This window comes from Neophocaena asiaeorientalis, unplaced genomic scaffold (assembly GCF_003031525.2).
Source record: "Neophocaena asiaeorientalis asiaeorientalis breed wild unplaced genomic scaffold, Neophocaena_asiaeorientalis_V1.1 scaffold116, whole genome shotgun sequence".
NCBI classification, from domain to species: domain Eukaryota; kingdom Metazoa; phylum Chordata; class Mammalia; order Artiodactyla; family Phocoenidae; genus Neophocaena; species Neophocaena asiaeorientalis.
The window spans coordinates 5,160,620-5,184,787 of record NW_020174561.1 but is presented as its reverse complement, the minus strand read 5'-3'; the positions used below and the strand labels follow the sequence as shown (position 1 = coordinate 5,184,787).

The 24,168-nt window shown below is 37.8% G+C and overlaps 1 protein-coding gene across 5 annotated transcripts in view; it reads right to left on the bottom strand.

Moving 5' to 3' along the window:
• Window positions 1–24,168, bottom strand: part of TSPAN12 (tetraspanin 12) — a 66,288-nt gene that overhangs the window by 29,503 nt on the left and 12,617 nt on the right. For all 5 annotated transcript variants that reach the window (XM_024757848.1, XM_024757849.1, XM_024757850.1 and 2 more), the window contains 2 exons: window positions 20,530–20,612; window positions 18,742–18,877 (listed from right to left, as the gene is read on the bottom strand). In XM_024757848.1, coding sequence (XP_024613616.1) covers window positions 18,742–18,877; window positions 20,530–20,612 — 219 coding nt within the window. The remainder of the gene's footprint in view (window positions 1–18,741; window positions 18,878–20,529; window positions 20,613–24,168) is intronic.

The following is a 24,168-nucleotide window of genomic DNA, read 5'->3' as shown; positions in this document are numbered from 1 at the left end:
TTTTTTGTGCAGTACGCGGGCCTCTCACTGTTGTGGCCTCTCCCGTTGCGGAGCACAGGCTCCGGACACACAGGCTCAGCCGCTCGGCAGCATGTGGGATCTTCCCGGACCGGGGCACGAACCCGTGTCCCCTGCATCGGCAGGCGGACCCTCAACCACTGCGCCACCAGGGAAGCCCTACGCCTACACTTTCTTTTTCAGGGAGCTCTGAGTCCTAGTCACCCTCGTGTTGATCACTGCACAGAGAATCACTCAGTCACTAGTTTAAGAGGTGGATCTGAGTGAGGCATCTATAAAACTTGGTGTTAATCCACAGTTTAAATAAAACAAAGCCAGCGAAGAATTAAGCAACAACTCCCGTTTAGCTCTGTTATGGCAGATAGGGTACATACATATCACATTTCACTACAAAACCGTCTGCTGTCCTCGGCATTATTGAAACACGTGTATATCTCTCCTAATGATGTCAGTATGTGTCTGTCAAGTCCTTACTTTCCCAACACACGTGGTTTGCTGAGATGGTCTGTACCAAGCTAGTCTGCAGGGCAACTCACCCCTCTCCTCCATGAGTGCTGTCCTAGAACAGTGGAAAGAGCTCTGAATTTGGAGTCAGCAGACTGAAGTAATACACTGTGATCTCTGGAAAATCATTAAACTGCCCTGACTTCAGTTTGCTCATCTGTCTGATGAAGATAAAAATAAAGTCCTCTTCACTGTTATCATCTAGGCTGATTTGACACATGGGAAATTGTTTTGGAAAATTTTAAATTTTGAATTTTTAAAGCATTATACAAATGCAATTCTGAACTCGTTTGTGAAATACAATCCAATATGGACTTGCCCTTTCTTCCTGGATTTGACCTTCATTCCCTACAGTGTGCCGCAGTTTCTTCTTCATCATTGTTTTCCAGTATCTCATCTCTTGTTCTTTACCATTTTACCCTTCTCCTTCCCTTGTGTGTCAGGGTTTCTCTGTCTCCTGTATATCAAGCTTCAGAGGCTTCAGCTTTTAAACCAGTCGGCTGCCTCACCCACAATTCACTGCGCTCACTAACCTGCCAGACCATCGGTTCTGGCTGGCAGGGATCTTGTTCGTAAACATTATTTTATTCCCAGTGCTGAAGCAGGACCTGTCACACAGCAGGTATTTAATAAATGTCAGTGGAAATGATGATCAGCTTACCAACTGAAAAAACCAATTTCAGGTTTCCCTGAATTTCTCTGACTAATTTGAGCTCTGAGTTTCTTGTTAACATTTGACTCCCCTTGACTTTGCTTACATTTCTGTACTACATTGCCTCTCTGTTTTACTGTGTGTCTTTCTGGAGGATTATAGTATAGTATAGTCCAGTGTGTCTTTAAACATATAAGACAATTTACATAGTTAAGGAACCATATGCAGACTCTCCCCATCTTTCCTGAGCTACTATCAACTGAACATTTTAAATAAATAAAGCCTGAGAAAGTGTTTATACAAGGGACTTAGAATGCAATTATTTGCATTAACAAACTATTTTATTTGCTTTAAAAATTAGTTGATACAGACTTTCTTAAAATAGCTAAGTTCTTCTACTGTAATTAAACTAAAATTTGTGTTCTATGAATAAGTTTTATCCCTAAACATATGTTCATGCAAAAACTGCATCAAGTAAGGCAAGCTGATAATAAGATATACCCTCAAAATGATGCAATTAATTAGTGATTTTTTTTTCACCAAATCTCTCAAGCCGAGAATAATTACCTTTCAGTTCAGAAATGAGTGTCCTTACTGATTTAGATCACAGAAGATTAGATAAAACACTGCAGGTGAAATTGCTTTGTTGACTTTTTTCAACTATACAAATGGAAGAACATGAGCTTTGAAATAAAATAGACCTGGCTTCAGATTCTGGCTCCTTTACATACCAGTTGGATGACCTTGAGCAAACCACCTAGCCTCAATTTCCTCATCTGTCAAATAAGAGTGTTAAAATTACCTTGCAGTGTTGCACTAAGGATTCAACCAGGTAGAGTGCTGTCCCACAGGAAGCATTACCTAAAGGGTAGCCACTATTAACCATATCGTAGTATCTATTAGAATATAAACTCCATGAGTACAAGAGATATTATGTTTTAAATACTTAACATACTGCCTGGCATAGAACATGTACTCAGTGAATATTTCTTGAATGGATGTAACTATGACTGGAGGATGACAACAAGTAAAACTGTTCATTTCCTCCTAAAGACTGTTAGTGTCACTCACTCTAAAGAGTCTTCTAAACCCACAAGTTATTTGGTAAAATCTTTAGTAAAATCCCTGTCCAGTGAGAAAATAGCTGGTATTTTTCAAAAGATCTTTATTAGGAAACGAGGGCAGGAAGGGCGTGGAGGGTGGGAAACCAAATTCTTTTTTAAAAATACTGAAATCAATTCGTCTGTTATTTTAAATAAAGCGTTGGCCACAGAATGGCAAGAATGGCACAGTTTAACTAGTCCCTTTGTCCCCTGGATGTATTTGAGGAGGAACGTAAAGGCATGAAATCCCACCTTCCTATTTAACCCTTGGTGACTTGTAAGTCAATGCATCCTCCAGTAGAAATAAGGGGGATTCATTTCCCGTATTAAAGATTATTTCATCTCATTATATGTGTACAGACAAAAGAATAAAATCTCCAGGAGGTCTTTTCTGAAAGAAACATTCATTTATAAAAATGAGCTGCTTCCCTGACACCTCCCCCACTCCCCAGGATCTCCCACTAAAGAAAGTAGATTAAACACACGCCCTTCTCCCTTCTCCCTGTTGAAGTTTCACTAAAACAATAAAGGGATATTTTAAAAGACATAAACCCAGAGATAAAGGAAAAGGGAAAGAAGACAATAGCAAGTATATTTGGGAAGGTACAAAACAAACAGTTGAGTAGCAAATTTCTCAGCAGTCCCCCAAAAGCTGAATGCTTAATCGGTAGTGGAGAAAGTAGGGAACAACCTGATTCACATACAGAGTCCCTCCAAATGCTTAGGTGCTGGAAGCCCTGGATACTTGCAGAAGTGGATGAAAGTAGGGCTAAAAAAAGGATGATTTGTTGAAAACTTGTTTAGGAAGAAGTTAGAGCCCTCAGGTCCCCTCCCCTACACTATGTAGCTGGGTACTATCCACCCCTACCAGTAAAGAAGTTAGGGGCTATTCTGTGGAACCAGTAAAACAGTCTCAGGACTGGGGACACTAGGTATAGTCGAGGATAAAGCAGAATATGGGAAACAGAATTGGAGTTCAAATTTAAATACCTTTTCCGCAGAGGTTCAAAACCAAAAGAGCATTGGATTTCTCAATAAAATAGTGGAAGCTAGAGGCAGCAGGAGGATGTCTTCAAAATTCTGAGGAAAAAAAATGATTTCCAACCTATAATTCTATAGCCATTAGAATTAACATGGATGGACCTGGAGATTATCTTACTAAGTGAAGTTAAGTCAGACAGAGAAAGACATGTATGATATCACTCCTATGTGGAATCTAATTTTTAAAAAACGATACAAATGAACTTATTTAGAAAACAGAAACAGACTTGCAGATATCGAAAACAAGCTTATGGCTACCAAACGGGAAATGTGGGGTGAAGGGATAAATCAGGAGCTTGAGATTAACATACACATATATACACTAATATGTATAAAATAGATAACTAATAAGAACCTGCTGTATAAAAAATAAATAAATAAAATAAAATTCAAAAATAAATACACACACTACTTATATATAAGATAGATAACCAACAAGGACTTACTGTATAGCACAGGGAACTCTACTCAATATTCTGTGATAACCTGTATGAGAAAAGAATCTGAAAAAGAATGAATATATGTATATGTAGAAATGAATCACTTTGCTGTACACCTGAGACGAACACAACATTGTAAATCAACTATACTCCAATAAGATTAAAATTTTTTTAAAAAAGGAATTAACCTGTAAGGGTATTTAAAGCCATTTTTAGGCATGCAGGCTTTTTAAAAAATGTATTTCCTATGTATGTTTTTCAGGAAACTACTGGAAGATATGCTACCTCAAATGAGAGACTAAACAGAGTAGGACAATGACTTGGATTCCAGGAAACAAGGGATCTAAAACAAAAGGGAGGCAAAGGAAATCTCAGAATGGTAGTAAAGGGGATATCGCGTGACGGCAGCAACTTCAGCAGTCTAGACTGGAGTGGGTCTAGAACGTGCTGAGAGATTTCTTAAAAACAAAAAAAATCATCGATAGAATACCCCAAGTATTTGAATATATGAAGAGAAAACGTATATCAGGGGAAGTTTAGAGTTGATTTAGACAGAAAAACATAGAAAACAAGGAGAGTTACAAATTCCAAAAAAAAAAAAACCCCCAAAGTATCATTCCAGAAAGAAAAAAGTAAACCTGGTAATTTACCTGGCCCATCTGTGAATAACATTTACATAGTCATGAGCATGTAAACACTGTTCTAACCAAAATGATAATATATCTGTGTCGAGCTGAGAGAGGAAGTATGCATGGGGCGGGGCTGGAGGGTGGTGCGGCACTGAGGGCAGGAAAAGATACCAGTTCCTCATCTTGCACAGACGTCAATGGATAGGGCTTAAAACTAAAAGAATGAGAAGAGTTAGATAAATATGTGATTTAGAGATATGGAAGTAAATTCCAAGGGAATCTGCAAAAAACAAAAATTGAAAGCAGTTGCCTCTTTCTTACCAGTGGAAAATGATAAAGGTAGAGGACTACTATTTTTCATAAGAAGTATTTTGGACTTAAATTTATTCTACATTTTGTGTATGAAGCACTCTGATAAAAGTAAAAATAAAATTAAAACAAACAATAGCCCTGCCCCGAAGACTCGACAATCAAGAGGAAGACGCTGGTAGCTGGAGGATTTTATATGTTTTACACAGAAGAGGTTATTCAAAAAGGCTGAAAGTTATAAGTAGCCCAATTATACTTCATGGTTATTGGGAGTAAAGGAGAGGGGTGGCAATTGGAAACTTATACTCAGGTGCTGTCATCCTTTTCCTAAATGTACCTTCAGTAGCTGAAAATAGGGATTCTGTAACAAAATGCAAAAAGTTTATATTTAAATGTGATTTACAGACCCGCCCCCCACCCCCACCCCAGAGGTCTCTTTCACTAGACCCTATTTGGAAATTTGAATGTCTCTTGCAATATTGCTCATAAAACTACACAGGCAGTCTGCTCAAATCAACGTGAGCTGGATTATTTTCCAACTTGGAGAATTCACTTCAGTCACAAAATTTTGAAGTTTAGAACTCTATGTTATGGGCAATTTCGTTCAAGGAGGGAGGCTTGGATTTAGTTTATTTGCTCAAGAAACACACGTGTTTGTATATATAATCAAGTATTGTGAGTATACAAAATTAAAAGTATATAAAAAGTATGTAAAAAATCAAGTATTCTTATAGGTATATATGTGTATGTGCAAATGTATGTATGTACATTTATTAGGTCAAAGGTATATATATACATTGTGTAAGTTATTCCCCAAAACATATTACAAAAATATCATTAGCTGTATGTTTGAAAAGAGAAAATGGAGCTAGGTACATTGAGAGGCAACAGAACACTAAGTTTGTCAGAGCACAGTTCCTGGATTCAGATCCCAGCTCTACCACTTCGTAGTTGGGCAAATCACTTAACCTTTCTGTGTCTCCGTGTCTTCATCTATAAAGTGGAGATAACAATCGTGGCAACCTTATAGTATAGTTGGGAGAATTTAATGATCCAATACACATAAAGCACATACAATAGTGGCTGGCACATAGTACATATTATATCACGGATGTTGGCAGTGGTGTTAGCAATACCTCACGATCCATCATCTATAGACTCCCCCACTACTGAACACAAATGCACACAAGTACATGTTCACACGGGTATTTACAAAACCTTTCTTGTCTTTGAATTAAAACACCTACATTCCCATCTCTGACCTTTTCCAGTAAGGAAAAAAAAAAAAAAAGACTACCAGTAATATCAAAATTTTAAGGATGGCAAAAAAATTCCTTTTTCCCTCCTCCAAATAATGCCTAATTAAAGGCGCAAATGCTGCTTTAACTACTATATCAAATTCCTTGACACTTTATCTCAGTAATTCCATCTCTTTTTATGTTTTGACCTTACATTAAATCAGTCAGATCAGCTTCTTTTAAAGTTAATAGTAAAATTAACTTTTGTTCTTATTCATATCTTACAATTTTCATAATGAAATATAATGTCATATAGCCAATGAGTGCTTAACAGTTCATTAAATTGAACTTTCATAAGAACACTAATAAATGAAATAAGTATTACTTATGTACTGTTAATAATTGATTTAATAAAATTTCAAAGAAAGTAATGTTTGTTTTGTACAAAATATTTCAAATAATTTTCACTTTGGGGAAAATAGATTTATTTAAAATTTTTCCTTTCTAACTTCTATCAATCTAATGAAAAGAAGAAAGCAATCTGCCCTAACAAAGCCAATCAATTTATTGAGAATATTAAACTTTATAAGCAGTTGAGAAGTATAGAAAAAGATACTTTCAATTACTAAGAGTTTTTTAATAGGAACTATGTTCTATTGATATAAAACTTATCCTCATCATATCCAGTTTTATGGATAGAGGACTCTGCGATATAAACTATCTAAAGGAAACAAAAAGTCCTATATCCAACCTATGATAAATAGACAAAACAGTTATTCTCCAAACTGTTTTCCTGTATAAATGCCAACTGGAAAAGAATTTTTACATTAACACAAAATTGTAATGTCTTCCACGAAACACTTATATACATTTCTCTGTGTGAGCAAAGCAGATAATAAACCACATATCACAGAACCTCCTCAGTGAGAATATATTTCACTGGGTGAGAAGTAAAAAGTATAAACACTGTAAAAGTTATCTTAATCTGCTAGTCTCTTAATTCACAACTAAAAACTCAGATTGTTTTCTCATAAGTAACATTCAACATAATTTAAAACCACAAAAGTCAGATTTGCTGATCTTGGAACATTAATACAACCTGAGACTCACCTCTCCACAAATAAAAACTACTTCAAAATATAACATACTTTACTGGACATTTGAATATTTTAAAAACACGGTGCCTTTTGACTCCTACCTACGTGCTACATAACCAACTCTTTTAATAAACAAAAAGTTTGATGAAAGGCCTGCATTCACTAAATGATAAATGATAAACTCCAGTCTCTACCCTGTCAAATGCTAAACTCTGCAAGCTTTCAGTGCTAAGTATCTCTATGTCAGTTGTTTATTTTTCCTTTCCCAGTGATTGGAGGTTTAAAAATATTATATTACTTAAAGTTAGTAAATAAGAGAATTCCAGTGCCAAATATTTGTACAAGATAATGGAACGGCTGACATTCTGTTAAGAATCCACCAGGACTAAACTACTAACAGTCCAAGAGCACTTGTGCTTAGAACACATGTCCACACAAAGCCTCTGTTTTAGCCAAGTCTCAAAACGATGTCATAGCAGACACAGGCTTGGTACTTTCTGAAGGCCAACTATTCACCATGTTCTGTGTGTCTTTACAAAATTTTCCAAGAAAAGACAGCATTAAATTTCCTTTCATTTAAGAATTATAAATGAGATGAGTTCAGTCTAATTTAGAAAAAGCTAAAACTATAAACCAGTTTTTGAAGAAACAAAGTCTTGGCATTCCTGAGCCCATGCAGAAAGGTGAGCTAAAGTAAGAAAGTATCGGTATGCTGTGGTCCTTTGTTCATGCTTACATTTGAATAAATACATAGAAGCATCTTTGTAATAATGTATCTTAATTTACTCCCCTTTTCCATTTTATTTACACTGGTAATTTGTTGAGCTAGTTTCTCTATCAAAGATGTTGGTGAAGTTCAGATTAATAAGCTTTTACTTCACACGCTGTTCAAACTCTGAGACAGAGAAACGTATTATGCCAAAATCAGAGGGACTTAGCCAGGGGCCACGGGTTCTCGGGGGCAGAGATGTATATTGTGACAGGTAACACATTAAGGGTAAGGCAATAAAGCAACTGGACACGTTAGACAGGTCACCATGTATATAGCTTCTGTTGCTTTGTAAGCCAGGTCAGCTAAAGTCTGCATGCTCGGCCCCAATGCAAAAGATTTACAGGGTGTTTCTGGTCTCGGAAGAGGTTGTTTCTATGTATTACTGGGCTATTCCTCAGAACGCAAGACAGGAGTCCCCATCACCAGAACCTCGGCAGGAAAGTACAGAGGAAGTACCCTAAGCAACACAGTCAAAGAACACCAGACTCAATTCTGATCCAACTCATGCCTCTCAGACGCAAACGCGGCCAGATACCTCACAAACACAAGAGGAGTGAGTTCATTACCACCGGCGTCTTTAGGACAACATCATTTACAAGACAACAGATTAGGAAATTGGAAATTTTAAAGGATTTTATTAGGTAGGAAGGGAATTCATACTTTAATATCTGCAATAACTTTTGAATCATTCTATAACTATATTTGTGAAAGTATCTTCTAAATCACTTTCTTTTGTTTTACCTTTATTTTCAGACAAGATATACATTTTAACTTACCTTTGTACATTCTCCAGAAAAACCTCAAACCTATTTGTTAAAAGAGTATTAAAGGGAAATCTTTCCATTAAATTTTATAAATCCACGAATACAAATATTTATTATAAGTGAAGAGGTTCATTCTTTTTTTTCTTCTTGATAAATCTATTCCAGCAAAAACACTTTCTTCCTGAACCAAAAATATGTATTTTCTTTTTTAAAATAATAAAGTAGAAGAACACAAGCTGATCCACAGTCATGCTTAATGTTCAGAGAAAGAAAACCATATGTGAATAATGATAAAATCACTAAATTGTCACCAAAGTTGCCCAAACATCAGTAATTCAGTCTAATTGGTAGAAGGAACAATTTGAATTAAATAGCATGAATTACAGATCAATTTTAGAGAAATGCATGCTTGTTACAACAAATATTTTAGCTATAAGAATATTGAAAATTGATAAGCAGATCCTTAAAGACCTGCTTTTATAAACAGATTAATGATGATTTGAAAGGAGCATATCCATTATCTGTAGGTAAGTGCTTCTAACATGCTTAAAAAGTTTGTTCTCAAACAAGTTAAGCAGTTCTACAACAATCCTCTGCTACTAGTCAATTGTTTATGGAACGTTTTTTTCCCCCTGAGCCTGGGAAATTGTGGCAGCATTCCAAAGAGCTACTGTTCTAACCATTCCACAAGAGCCCTTGGCTGGCTGGTCTCCCTAAGGGCATCCTAGCCCCACACCCAGTTTCCTGGTGCCTACTTTAGCTTACTAACTATAATTTTGCTATTAAACCTGAATTAAATACATCCAGATTAATAAAATTTTGTTTACAATGTACATCTGGGAAAAAAATTCTAAAGCGTTAGCTAGACTGCCCCACCTGAAAACCTTTATTCCTTCATCAGTAAAGGCACATTGTTAGAATAAAATACGTCTTCCATTCTCTCTTCCATCATTAAAAAGGGTTCTCTAAATGTGAAGCCCCCTTAGCCCAGAATGGCAGGACCAGGTAGCTATCTTCTCCCAGGTAAATGAGAAAAAGGCCCAGACGAAAGCAAGAACAGACACTGCTTCCTGGGTTATGTAGCAAAAGAGATATCCCATCACTCTGCAGCTCCCAAAACTTCACACTGCAGAGCATGTGCACAAGATATATTCAAGATATCTCCATAATTTGGCCCTAGGTCACACAGCCAAGTCTCAGCCTTGTAAGACTGGCACACGTCTACCCAATGACCTACACATGCCCTTTGCCAAGCACTCCATGAGCTTCTGAGTCTTTTCACAACTGCTCCCTCCACTAGCCTTTCAATTCCTCAAAGTCCCTTGCTTCCCCTGCAAAGGCCCTTCTCCCACCTCTGCCCATGAATCACCAGCCACCCAAATTCTGCCCTCCCCCTCAGATCTCAGTTCAAATGATTCCTCATGTCCTTTTATTAAATGCTCTTGGTAGAACAAGGCTATCTATTGTTCCTTACAGTTCTTTTAAAGTACTTTAATAACACAAAAGAGAACTTTTAGAATTAAAATATTTTAATTACAAAAGGCAAACTTCTCCAAACTTGTTAAAAGTTATCAGTCTGTGTCTTCAACTGGGCTGTGTAAACCCTGCACAGAACCTGAAAATTTATAATATTTTAAATGCTTGTTTCCTAGAAGAGACACTGAAAAGATTCATATTTTTACTTAACTAGCAACAATTCTTACATTGGCACGTATCATCTAATAAAATTCCAACTTTCTTAAAGATGTTTCTAAAATGTCTTCATAGTTGTAACCATATTGCGGAAATCTGTAGTTTCCAAATTTTAAAGATTTGAAACTAAAATGATGGTAATCTAAAGAAAGTTCAGGGATAATCACTTATTTCCAAATAATTCAAATGTAGTGCTTAAGAGGAATACTAAGTGATACAACTACAGTGTTTATACATTTTAAATAAAATTTAAATTAGTGTTTCTGTCATGTGAGCTGAGAAGATTGATCTTAATCTGAGCACATAATTGGAGCCTGTAATAACCCTTTATCTGAATAAAGGGGGAAATGGGGACTTCCCTGTTGGTCCAGTGGTTAAGACTCCACGCTTCCACTGCAGGGGGCACAGGTTCAATCCCTGGTCAGGGAACTAAGATCCCACATGCCATGCAGCGAGGCCAAAAAAAAAAAATCCCTGCTATGAATAAAGGGGGAAATACATGGATCACAATTCTGAAAAAGTAGGTGTTTTTAATTTAGGAAATTTCATGAAAAAAACCTTTAACTCATAAGCTATTATTTAGTCATCAAATTCATCAGATATTGCATATTAAGTAAATATTCAACATCATTTTTCTATACAGGTTTTCTGAAAGCTACTTTCCTCATTATAGCTTAAGCAGCTTAATTCTCTCGTCTTTTACGTGTCATTTGCTTGTCTATTGATTTAACTCTGTTTCCTGAGTCATCTAGACACTGATATGATTTTGAATGAATAGCTACTGTTTTACCTTGGCCAAAGGAAGTCAATAGGTGTTGGACCCAGATGTGAAAGCAAAAACTCTACACAATTGCTGAATTAACCTCAAGGTAGCATTTGCTGAACCTGTAACCAGCATCCACAGCAGAATCACCCCTTCAGAGCACGTGCTGCCTGAGAAATATCTGTCACTGAACTCTGAACAGACTAGGGATATTCACCAAATCAATGGGTATAGATTTATATGGCTTATATTTAACCAAAGCTATCGCAAATATATATAATAAGAAACAATATATAACAAAGCTTAAAATGCGTACCATGACAGAGTATACCTAAATTATACCAAAGTCAGAAATACAAAACCTTGAGCCATTCATACTTCAAACCCTAAAGTAAGCAAAAAGTCCAAAGAACACTCAAGATCCTGTCACAAAGACCCACCACTAAGGGCATGAATATCATGACATTTCCTTTTAGAGACGTCTGCTTGTGTGCTTTTCTGGGGTATAATTAGAGACAGTCAAACCAACATCACTGAAGAAACAGAAAGGTTAATGGAACTCTGTCCTGGGCTTTGTGTGCATACAAAACCGAGATGTGCAAGCTGAGCTTCCGGATGCAGAAATGCCTACATCATCTTCAGTTTCCTCTGCTTGAAATTTTTGTGAGTTTAACAACTAAATTTTAAAGCTATAGCTCTAAAAGAATTCTAGTTAATATGTCAAAATAAAACGCATATATGGAAGGGATATGTTTCTATTAGATGAAAAACGCATACATATTGAATAATACCCCGTTTCCTCATGTCAAGTAATACAAACATTATTACCATGTGCAAAAATTCTATCTCAGCAAAGTCTGCTGAATTCAGCTGCCTTCCACTCAGTCCTCAAACTCTAGCCTTAGTCTAGACCCCGTGCATGGCTTCCAAAGACTAGGGTATAACCACTAACCAGCCTTCCCAATGCCTCCAGCCCTTAATGTTACCATTTCATTAAATGCTGGAAACACCCATTGGCTCTCTATAGTCCAAGGGATAACATCAGACTCTCCTACAAAGACCTTCATGGTTGGACTACTTCATGCACTTTTCACTGACACCATAGTTACACGGAACTTCTAAGTTTTGCCTAAACTTGCCATGTTCTTTCACTCTTCTGTATCTTTGCACATACTCTTCATGTGGCTTCCCTCCTCCACCAGAAAACTCTTACACATTTTCAACATACAGCTCAAATAAAGACTCTCCTGCCAAACCTACTGGAAATCTCCAACCACTCCTCGTTCGGGGTTCCCACACTAATTTATTTATAAGCTTAATACTGTATCATGCTGTGATATTTTCTTTGCAGTCGCCCATTTCATCTTTGTATCTCATGTCTATCACAGACTGAGTACTCAGTATATGTTTACAGAGGGAAAAAGGAAAGAGAGGGGAAGGACAGAGGGCAGAAAGGGAAAGAGAAGTTGTTTGATTCTTGGACAGGATAAGGGAGAACGATGGTCGAATTTTTAGAGTTCCTTCCTTAATAAGGACATTAAAAGATTATATTTTTAAAAGTTGAATGACTACTGAATACCTTGGATTACAGATGAAGCATATTTAAGTTTTATAGAAATAGTGCCAGTAATTAATTAAATGTATTCCAGTCACTGGGTGTTGGAATGAAACACGTATAGACATAGAGCATAAGTTGAATCTGAATGCTAAGGAAAGCAGCTAGCGGTGTGTATCTTCAGGCATCCTACTTCTCCTCAGGTGTAAAATAAGTCTAACCATATAAAGTTGCTATAAGTATTTTCTGAGAAAACAGAGTGAAACTCTGGGTAGATGCTGAACATGCAATCAATGATATGATGGACTTTGATTTAGAAATAAAGGTGCTAGGCTATCAACCAAAACTATAAATAGCAAATAATAAAGATATTTAACTTAATAATTTAATTTTAACTTAATGGGTTATAAGGAGCTGTATAATTATTAAATGTATAACTACTTAAAAGAAAGACTTAAACAGAGTCAGTAGAAAATTAACTACTATTTAAAGATATTCCTGTTTTGCATTATGATTTTAAATAACAGAAAACTGAGGATGGTTAATTTCTCCATGGCCATTAAAAACGTACTTGATTTCTCTTAAGAGAATCATTTCAAACATGGTTCAACCACTGGATATTTTAAGAAAGCTTTAAAAGTGCTTCCACACAATCACTAGCTATGTGCAAATTCTCTGGGATAATAAAAGTGAAAAAAAAGAAAAGAAAACCTTCCCTTTTAAATACAAGGTACTGATCTTAAACATGTAAGGCGCAGGCAACTTAATTTCTGACCAGTGCCTGACAAGTTGTGGTTTGCTGGCAGCCGAGCATATATTAGCAACACTCTCTGACAAATGACGATCTCCTGACGGTGACATTCAGCTGTTGTCGATATTGTAAACATGTCTGCTCAATCTGTTTACATTCCCCCTGAGCTGGCACTGCTTTCCTAATGCCTCTGCTAATAGCAAGGTAGAACTGCAATAACAAATGAATTTCATTTAGTCTACAGCTAAAAGCCTTGGGAAGTACCCATCTAAAGCATGAAACCAGTTTCCATTTAGCTTTAATTTCTCTTGTAAAGAGAAAAGGAATTTCTGTTACAGAAATTATTTTGAAAGTCATGGCACATTCAAGCTTATCTTCCTATTCATTTTGGCTTGTTTTCCCAATATAATTAGAATTTAATTACTTGTAATATCCTCCTATATGTATATAAAAGTTGCTGTTCTGTGACAGTTTCATATTTATTAAGAACAAATCTGGTTAGAGTAGGGTTGCCAAATTCAGCAAGTAAAAATACAAGATGCTCATTTAAATCTGAGTTTCAGATAAAAAATAATGTTTTAGTAGATGTATATCCTAAATATTGCACGGGACAAACTTATACGAAACTATTATTTGTCGTCTATCTGAAATACAAGTTTTATTGGATGTCCTGTAGTTTATTTAGGAAACTTAAATTAGGGTGTTTTAGCAATCTGCATCTATAATTCAATAAAAGGGTCGACTTCATGACCAAGGTTCACCAGAAATGTTTTCCTACAGGTGGTCTCTTAGCCTGCAGTTGTTTTGTTGGAGGGGTGAGTGTGGGAAGGCAGGTCGGTTATAAAGATCTGTTTTGAGCCTCTCTCACTTTTTCTTGATCAGTCTGATGAATAATGGCATTTTGACTTTTGCTTAAACAGCACCATAGCCCAGTTGCCAGACCTTTTCTTAGTAATCATTCAAGAGCTGTGGCAGCTCTCAGAGATACTGGTGGTCTTTTTTTTTTTTAAAAAAAAAAAAAAAAAAGCTTTCTTCTCTAATCTGGTTTTACAGGTCTTAAAAGTGAAGCGCAATTTTGAGTACAAGGAAATGGAAAAGTTGGATTGAATGCATTGGGCTTATTTAAACATTTGCATCCAAAATTAAGGAACCTCCTAATTAAAAAAAAAAAAATTAGGATAAAAAGCTAAAGGATAAGAGGCCCGCATACCACACACAAAAAAGCTAAAGGACATAAAGGAAGAAATCACGTGAGTTTCGTTGCAAATATTTGCCAAGGACCTAACATCCTGTCATAGCCTGCGTTAGTACTCACCCCTTTAACAGGCCACTGCTGTCAAAACCTATGTACCAGCCAGGCTCCTCCCTGAAAATCTCACCCTCTTCACTGCCTTCCAGACACCATCCTCCCTATCTGATGTGCTGGCCACTTCGACTCACACTGTTCTAATTTCCTGTCTATTACTCGATTTCAAAAAAAGTTATTAAAGCAATAGGCAAGATGAATGGTTCATATTATCAAGTTGTTTGTAGTCCGGCAGTTTGGGCTGGTTATAAAAAAAGGGAAATTTATAATAGGAGAAACGCACTGGACTTCAAAAGTTGAGACATGTCTGTTGGAGACATCGGTAAAGGCCCAATGAGAATGGGCTTGGCAGTCAGAAACACAGAGGTCTGAATCAAAGCTTTACCTGCCAGTGCTGAGTGACCTTGGACATATTACTGAACCTCTCTGAACCTCATTTGTAATCATCTCTCTTAGATGACTGTTGTTGAGTTTAAAATGAAAGATCATAGGGAAAATGTTTTATACAATGTGAGATGCCTAATCCTTAAGATATACTAAGTATTAATAATTAAATAATACTAAGATACTTAATCATTTAAGAAAAGGCAGCAATTACAGAGTAAAATAGTGAAGTTGTTGCAAACATGTTGTTCGAACTAGACTGTGATGATCTGAATACCATATACTCCATTTACTAGCTATGCAAACAGGCAAATCACTGAGCCAACCTGTGCTTCCTTTCCTCATCTATATTATGGGAATAATTATAGTGTCTGTCTCGAAATTGATTAATTAATGTAAAGCCCTTCATATAAAAATTTCATTTAAACCTCTACGAGTCTGAAAGCATTACAGTTTGTCAACACATGAGAAATGTTAACTACTTTGATTATCATCATCATCTTTGTCATTATTACAATTTCAGGAGGTAGTATTTCAGGCAAATTGTAATGGGTTGGTAGTACTGAAACAAAAGCATTAAGAAGAAATTCCCAGCTAAGGGACAGCAGGAGTAAGAGCAGGAAAGAACAGTCAGAAAATGAAGTAGGTAAGAGAGCTAAAAATGGCAGATGAAGGTTTGATTGCAGAAGAGCTTGATGCAAGATTGAAGTGTCTCTAAACACTTCATTACCCAACCAGAAGTCTTTCAAGGTTTCGGAACAGAGGAGTAATGTGATCACTGTTGCATTGTATTAACGGGGAGCACTGGTTTGGGGTAAATTAGGAGACAACAGAGGCAGGAAGTTTAGTTAGGGGGCTCTGCACTGTTTCAGCAAGAAGTCAGGAGAGGGACCTCCCTGGTGGCACAATGGTTAAGAATCCGCCTGCCAGTGCCGGGGACACGGGTTCAATCCCTGGTCCAGGAAGATCCCACATGCCGCAGAGCAACTAAGCCCGTGTGTAACAACTACTGAGCCTGCGCTCTGGAGCCCGCGAGCCATAACTGCTGAAGCCCGCGCACCTAGAGCCCGTGCTCCGCAACAAGAGAAGCCACCGCGATGAGAACCTTGCGCACTGCAATGAAGAGTAGCCCCCGCTCACGGGAACTAGAGAAAGCCTGTGAGCAGCAACGAAGACTCAACGTAGCCAAAAATTTAAAAATAAGTAAAATAAATTAAGGAAAAAAAGTCAGGAGAGCCTGAACCTGGGCATTCCAAATAAGAAAAGAAGGGACGGGATCCTGAGATTGTAAAACTAGAACCTACAGGATTTGACAACTGTTTAGAGAAGGAGGCTATGGAAAGAAAGGCAGAGAAAAAACTGCCTGAGAAGCAGATCAGATGCAGATCAGTTACGAGTAACAGGTAATTGGGAGCTGAGACCACAAATCATTCTTCAAGCAAAGGAAAGAGGTTGTGCTGGGTTTAGACAGAGTAACATCTAGGAACTTGCTAAGAGGAGACAGGCAGCCCGATGGGAATGGGGCACAAACTGCCACAGATAGATAGTCAACGGGAAGGAACAACCAAGAGCTGACGGCAGCCAGGGACACGTGGAACAGCGATGCACCAAAAGCTGCTTTGTGGACAAGAGTACATCCACCAAAAGGGGCGGGATGGGATAAAGCAGTATCAGTCTACGCCAGTCATCCTCCTGGAGGAGAGGCTGACCCCTTGGGACTGAGCTTGGAGCTCTTCTCTAGCCTCAGTACTCAGAGTAAATCTTATTAGAGGTCTTGTCAGACAGTAGTGAAATTGCCTATCCACTGTGTATACACTGGTCTGATGGCAAAGGCTAATAGTGCCTATATTCTCCATAAATGTTTGAAGAATGAATGAATGAACAAGTTTCTGGCCCTTAGAACCTCAGTCCTCCACGTCACCTGTGCAGCATAAGGTTCTTTCCAACATCACAAACTAGCTCCCATGCACAAGTCTCTATGACTCATCCTGCCCCAAGGAGAGCCCAAATTACCTCGTTATTTGTCAAATTGTTTTACTTGCATTCAAGCGATCTAATGGAATGCGTAAATGGTTTTCAAAATATGTTCCTAAAAGTCTTTGAAGTTCCATGAAATATGCTATCCTACCCCACCCCACCTCTACAGTCCAGGAACCATTCAGAATCATACCAGTTGGGAGGAGGAAGAACAGCAGCTATATTTAAATTGGTTGTATACATAGGACATCGTTGTAAGATTGTGGTTTTAAAAAAGGATTCTGAGATTTTTTTTTTTGAGTTTCAATACCTTATCCATCCCTTAAACTGTAAGTTTCATATAAAGTAAGTACTTTAGTTTGTTTAAATTATTGTCCAAATTTCTTGAATTGCAACATAGGTTCCAAACCCTTCCACCTCCTCTCCCCTGAGAGAAGAAAATTAATGACATATTATAAATAAAATACAGTCAAAAGCATTGTATACCAAAGTGAACAGAAGTAAGGCAATGGGCATGTCCCCTTTCTCTGCAGCATTTTCTGTTTTCCAATCATGGACCTAAAGAGTTATCCTCCACGAAGCCAAGTAATACATTAACACAGGTTGTTCTTGTGAAATGCAAAGCTTTAGTTCAGCTTCACACTAAGAGTCTGTTTTAATGGGCTTGGGACGGGAGCTAGTCAAGCCCTGGTGTGCGGGAGCTGTCTCCTGAGAGCCAATCTGTGCTCATCTCTCCCCAGCTCTGCATTCAGTAATGGCAAGTTGGTAGCCTGAAATCGACCATGCTGGGAGTATTTACATCACAGAAATCTTCAAATGCTACAAATCAGGGCTTTTTCTCTGCTCAGATATCCAGCTTATCAGCACACCATAAAAAAACCTTTTTGTAAGTTCCCTACAAGAAATGAGTGCACAGATACCATTGAGAACTACGGCAAAGAAAGGAATATACTCAATGAATTACTTTTTAGGAATCTGACATGTCTGCAATTACATGTTAGCAGCCTCAACCCCCTGGGGCCGTTAACATATAATATTTTATACAATCAATGAGCTTCAAAACTCTATCTGTAAACTGTATTTTTAATTGACTCAAGTTTTTAATGTTAAAAGAGGGTTTGCTAATTTTTGAATTAAAGGCATAATCATAGATTTTGGAATCATAGAGCTTGAGTGCTGAAGGGAATTTAAGAAGTAATTTAGTCCAACTGTTCCAGAATTTTTAAAAAAACAAAACACTAAAACTATAGAAACTGAGACTCATATCCACTAACCTATGTAAAGGCAGTGCCGGGATTATGATGTCTGTTTGCTACCTCACCACCTGAATTTCCACATGGGTTTAAGTGGTGGGTTTGGTTAAAACAAGAAAAGAGAGAAAGAAACAGAGTTCCATTATGACGTCTCAGTTCTAGTCCCGAGGGGCCTGTTGGAGTGGTAATAAGGTCCGTGACACTAGAAAAAATTTCTACTTTCAAATGAAAATGTCAACACATTGCCTGAGTGAAATAATTAAATAGTGTACATATTTCCACACCTCATCTTCTGAGTACAGCAAATACTTGTACTGAAATCGTCTCTCATGGAAAGAACGCTTCCCTTCTCACAGGATGTTGAACAATGAGCACAGATTAGGGAACCGCTATCACAGTTCCCTAAGCATGTAATCTTGTGCACTGATGAACCAATTATACATTACTGGTTGGTCTTTTTAACCACAATAAAGAATAGATATAAACACCGTACCCATGCAAGAAGCAAGAGATTTCTTTTTACTGTTCCACAGTATCCTAACATCCCCACGATGATCAGGAAACAGCAAACAGCAATCATGACCGGATGAACCACAGGAAAATAAGTCAAGATGACAGCCTCCTCTACCCTGAAAGAAGAACAATAATGTCATATTATAAATAAAATATAACCAAAATGCACCCAAGACATAGTACAAGACACAACTGACTTGTGTTAATAATCCTTTAAATCATCATGCCTCAAAGCTGAAGACTGGATTTCTATTTCAGAATCACTGAACAATCACCAATTTGCTTGCTCGTTTTATTTTTTGTCTTGTTTGGTTTAGTTTTTTATACAAGTGGTAGCCTTCCTACCTCAGCTCATTTAAAATATAAGATAGAGGTTGTCAGTAAAAAGTCGATCTAATGTTAGCTCTGAAGCCTTAACCTGAGGACACCACATGAGACTTTTCACTATTTCTTTTTTTGTTTATAAATTTATTTATTTATTTATCTATTTATTTATTTTTGGCTGCATTGGGTCTTTGTTGTTGCGCATGGGCTTTCTCTAGTTGCGGCAAACAGGGACTACTCTTCGTTGCGGTGCACGGGCTTCTCATTTTGGTGGCTTCTCTTGTTGCGGAGCACAGGCTCTATGTGTGTGGGCTTCAGTAGTTGTGGCACACAGGCTTAGTTGCTCTGTGGCATGTGGGATCTTCCTGGACCAGGGCTCAAACCCATGCCCCTGCACTGGCAGGCGGATTCTTAACCACCGCGCCACCAGGAAAACCCTTTTCAACATTTCTTAACTGAGAAGACTCTCCCTACTCTTCTCTGGTCTGGGACTCCATATGCAGTGTGCACTTTCTCCCCAACAAATGACCTTTCCCAAAGATGAGAAACACTGCTATGGAAGGGAAATTGGTCTGAATTACAAGGAAGGGAGGAAAATGCTTTCTGCTAAGACTATGAAAAAATTATTAACTAGAGCCATAACAGTACGAGTAATAATTAAGATAACAAAAAACGACCGTTACAAAGTGCTTACTAAGCTCCATCGTGTTAAGGACTTTATAGAAATGTATCTCAGTTAATCCTTAGGAAAATTCAGAGTGGTATTTAATACAATCCCCATTCAGAAATGAAGAAACTGAGGCTCAGAGAAGTTAAGTAATTTGCCCTTTGAGATGTTAGTGAGTCAATCCTTGAAACTGGGTAAGAAAATGACATTTGGGGTTTGGTTTTCATTAGCTCAGGAATATGAAGGCAAGAAGAAGTTGGTGATCATTTTCTTAAGGAAAAGTAGCTGTGTCGTCCTTTATACACAAATATGACACGGCTGGCACACTGTCAGAAGGACAGGCGAGCGGTATTACCATAACCAGAAGTGTCCTCTAGAACCAGTGGCACACCTTAATGAGATGCTGGAAAATGCAAGTGTTGCCATGGGCAGGAAAAACTTTCCAAACGATCGTGGATGAGCACTACCGTCTAAACACCCTAGGGCAATGTTACTTAGAAACTAGTGTCTGAGGAAACCCTGATGAAAGAAATCAATCTTTTTTTTTTTTTTTTTGCCGTACGTAGGCCTCTCACTGTTGTGGCCTCTCCCGTTGCGGAGCACAGGCTCCGGACGCGCAGGCTCCGCGGCCACGGCTCACGGAGCTAACCACTCCGCGGCATGTGGGATTTTCCCAGACCGGGGCATGAACCCGTGTCCCCTGCATCGGTAGGCGGACTCTCAACCGCTGCGCCACCAGGGAAGCCCTAGAAATCAATCATTAATCATAAAGCCTACCTTGTTTCTGCAGTTAAAGTCAGAACATTATTTAGGTAGTCCCTCATCCAAGCGGAAACTGCCAACACGCTGATGGACATTAACTGGGGGGAAAAAAATACAAACTGGTGACGAAGGATTTATGCACCATGCTCTGCAGGACTCATAATAAAAAATTAAGGAGTTTACTTACATAATCATTATGTTTTTTCCTAATTACCATTTACCACCTGTTGAAATTTACTATTACTATAAATATCTGCCATTCTGTTTTGTAATCATGTCATAGCTACTAAATAGAATGTCACTAAACAGTATACAGATAGCGGAACTATTAGATACGGTAGTTCAGGACAGGAATTGTACAGAACAACTAAATTATCCAATGTACAACATAAGCCTAAAACACGTCATATGTAAAAGCAAGGGAGCAATCAAATACTACTGATGTTGTCCAAAAACATCACAGGAGCTAACTTCAAAGGACTTCCATTGGCTAAAGTTAAACAATTTGAGCATGGAAATAATAGTCATAATAATAATAATAAATGCAACGGTTTAAAACATCCAATATGCTAAAATCTATGAATTCACAATAATAGTTAAACAAAACTCATTAGCCAGCTTTGGAGGATGTTGGATATTCAACTCATTATTCAGAAAACTGATAAGAATCCAATATTTATCCAATCTTTCCTATACGAACTAAAGAAAAGAACCAAAGACTTAATGAAAGTTTTTAATGGGAGAATGTCTGCTAATAAGTACAGAAAGCATGACAGAATGTTACTATTGGATAATCTTTTCTGAAATAATGGCTCTCTTGGCAAAGATCCTCAACGACTGCCAAAATTATCAAGTCAGTGGCTCTCAGTCCTGTCTGTACATCAGAATCAACCAGGACTCTTAGAAAAATTACTGAGCCCAGATCCACCCTGAATCAATTCTTGGAAGTGGGGTCTGGGCATCAAAAGTGGATAAAGGCTCCACAGATATTCTAATGGGTAGTAAGGGCTGAGAACTACTGCATTAAGTGAAAGGCTGATGGGGACTTTAAGAATGGAGAGGTAAGGTTGACATAAAATACCAGATGCCCTGAGCAATCTTAGTATCATAAAAAGAGGCAACTGGATATAATAATGTCCCCAATATGATGCAATCAGAAGTACTCAGAGATACCTTTGAGGTTAATTTAACCAAAAAGTCAAACCTGAATCTAATTAAGCCTCCAGCTCTATCAGTTTATAGGAAATACAGGGAACAGATTTAAACTTGTTAAATGTCACCATGCAGATGCAATCAACAAAATCAAGAATATAAGAAATTTTACAGAACAAATGATCTGGTTTCTTCAATTTAAAAAGCTGGCAGGTGGAACAAAAAGAAGGAAGGAGAAACTGTTATAAATTAAAAGAGATTGTCCAAGGCAATGTCAGGATCTTGGTTTGGATCCTGATTTAAATGAACCAACCACAAAGAGCCATTTATGAGAAGACTGGCGATATTGGATATTTGAAAATATTTACAACAGCCAGGTCATGGAAGCAGCCTAAATGCCCATTGACAGACGAATGGATAAAGAAGATGTGGTACATATATACAATGGAATATTACTCAGCCATAAAAAGGAACAAAAAATGGGTCATTTGTAGAGACGTGGATGGACGTAGAGACTGTCATACAGAGTGAAGTAAGTCAGAAAGAGAAAAACAAATATCATATATTAACGCATATATGTGGAATCTAGAAAAATGGTACAGATGAACTGGTGTGCAAGGCAGAAATAGACACAGATGTTGAGAACAAACATATGGACACCAAGGGGGGAAAGCGGTGGGGAGGGGGTGGTGGAATGAATTGGGAGATTGGGATTGACATATATACACTAATATGTATAAAATAGATAACTAATAAGAACTTGCTGTATAAAAAAATAAATAAAATAAAAAATATTGACATCATAAAGTAAATTATTGTTTATTATTTTAGATATGACAATAGTATTATATTTTTTAAGAATCCTTACCTTTTACAGACACATGCTGAATGGTTTAATAAACAATCACGATGCATGGGGGTTAAGTGAGAAGTGGAGGCTGTGTTGGTAACTGGGGATTAATTATACTATGCTTTCTACTTCTGTATGTTTTTAATTGTCCATAATTTTAAAAAAGTTTTTTTTTTTAAACAGCAACTATCTAGAACACATTCAAAACGAGTCTTCCTGGGAGGCTTTTCTAAAAGCTGAAGGGTTAACCCTAAGTTCTGAAGGCCTTTCCTATTTTGATGGAAATCTTTCTCAAATTGTGCCTTACACTTATCTTCTTAAGTGCAGTATAATGAATTTCAGCTTAATTTGATTTTTAATAATTTCTGGCATCTTAATGAACATTGATTACCATTATGTTACAGGTTTTCTGTAAATGCTGAAATAATGAACATACAAGATAGGAATGAGTCTTTACTGACTCAAGGAGTGGCTGTAAACATGCTTTCTGGATAAGGGCTCCTAGGTCAGCAGAGCACGTGGAGCTCTGTGACCTCTTGTACAGTGAAGCGTGGCCACCTGCTTGGAAAAGCAGCTAGCGAATTCACGCATCTTTCATCCAGTTGCAAATACAGTAGATCCCCGCCTTATCCGAGGGGGATATTTTCCAAGAACCCCACTGGATGCCTGAAACCTTAGAGAGTACCAAACCCTATATATACTAATGTTTTTTTCTATAATAATGGGCGGGTAGCATCTACACCTTGGATACAGTGGACAAAGGGATGATTCACATCCTGGGCCTGACAGTGGGAGGTTTCATCACGCTTCTCAGAACTGCACACAATATAAAACTTACGAATTGTTGATTTCTGGAATTTTCCATTTTATATTTTTGGAACACTGTTGACCGTGGGTAACTGAAACTACAGAAAGTGAAAGCGAGGATAAGGGGAACTACTGCATTTACTCAGCCCCAACCATCTGCCTTGTACTGTCTGTGCTAGAGTCACAGACCCAATAATGCATAAAAGAAGCAAGATATCAGCCTTTGTGGGGCTTCTTACAGAACACAAGGAATAAATATGTAAGCCAGATAATGACAGACTGTAAAAAGTGACATGAAGCACGGAAAAGTGAAGTAACCTGTTCAAGGTCTTGCAGAGTCTAAATGGCAGGGCTGGATTCAAATCCAGGCCTTCATCTTTGAAGCTTCAGGGTTAGTCACTAAATGCCTTCCAAGTTTAGAAACGAGCCTTATATTCCCCAAACAGCGAGGGGATGCACCTGCATAGCACGCAGGGTTCCTTAAAACAAGGGAGGGGTGGGGTTGCAGAGGGAGGTCCTCTGTAGGGGTCAGGCTCAGTCTGAATGTCTGAACTACTTTCTTTGCTGAACGAGGGCTCAGGGCTCAATGGCTTAAAACAGGTTAAGAACCCTGGGATCACAGTTCAGAGGAGAATTAGGCCACTTATTACTATCCTCATTCCTGTTGGGAATGAAGAACAGATTGTAAACCTCATAAAAGTTACCCAGTGGATCAGCCACAGTGTATTAAACATGCTTCTAGCTTCGTAAACTTGATGCTTTAACATCTGTTCTACATGCTTATGCTGGACACACCTTGGTCTGGACAAACTGATAATATGCCTGAGTCACCTTGCCTTGGCCAC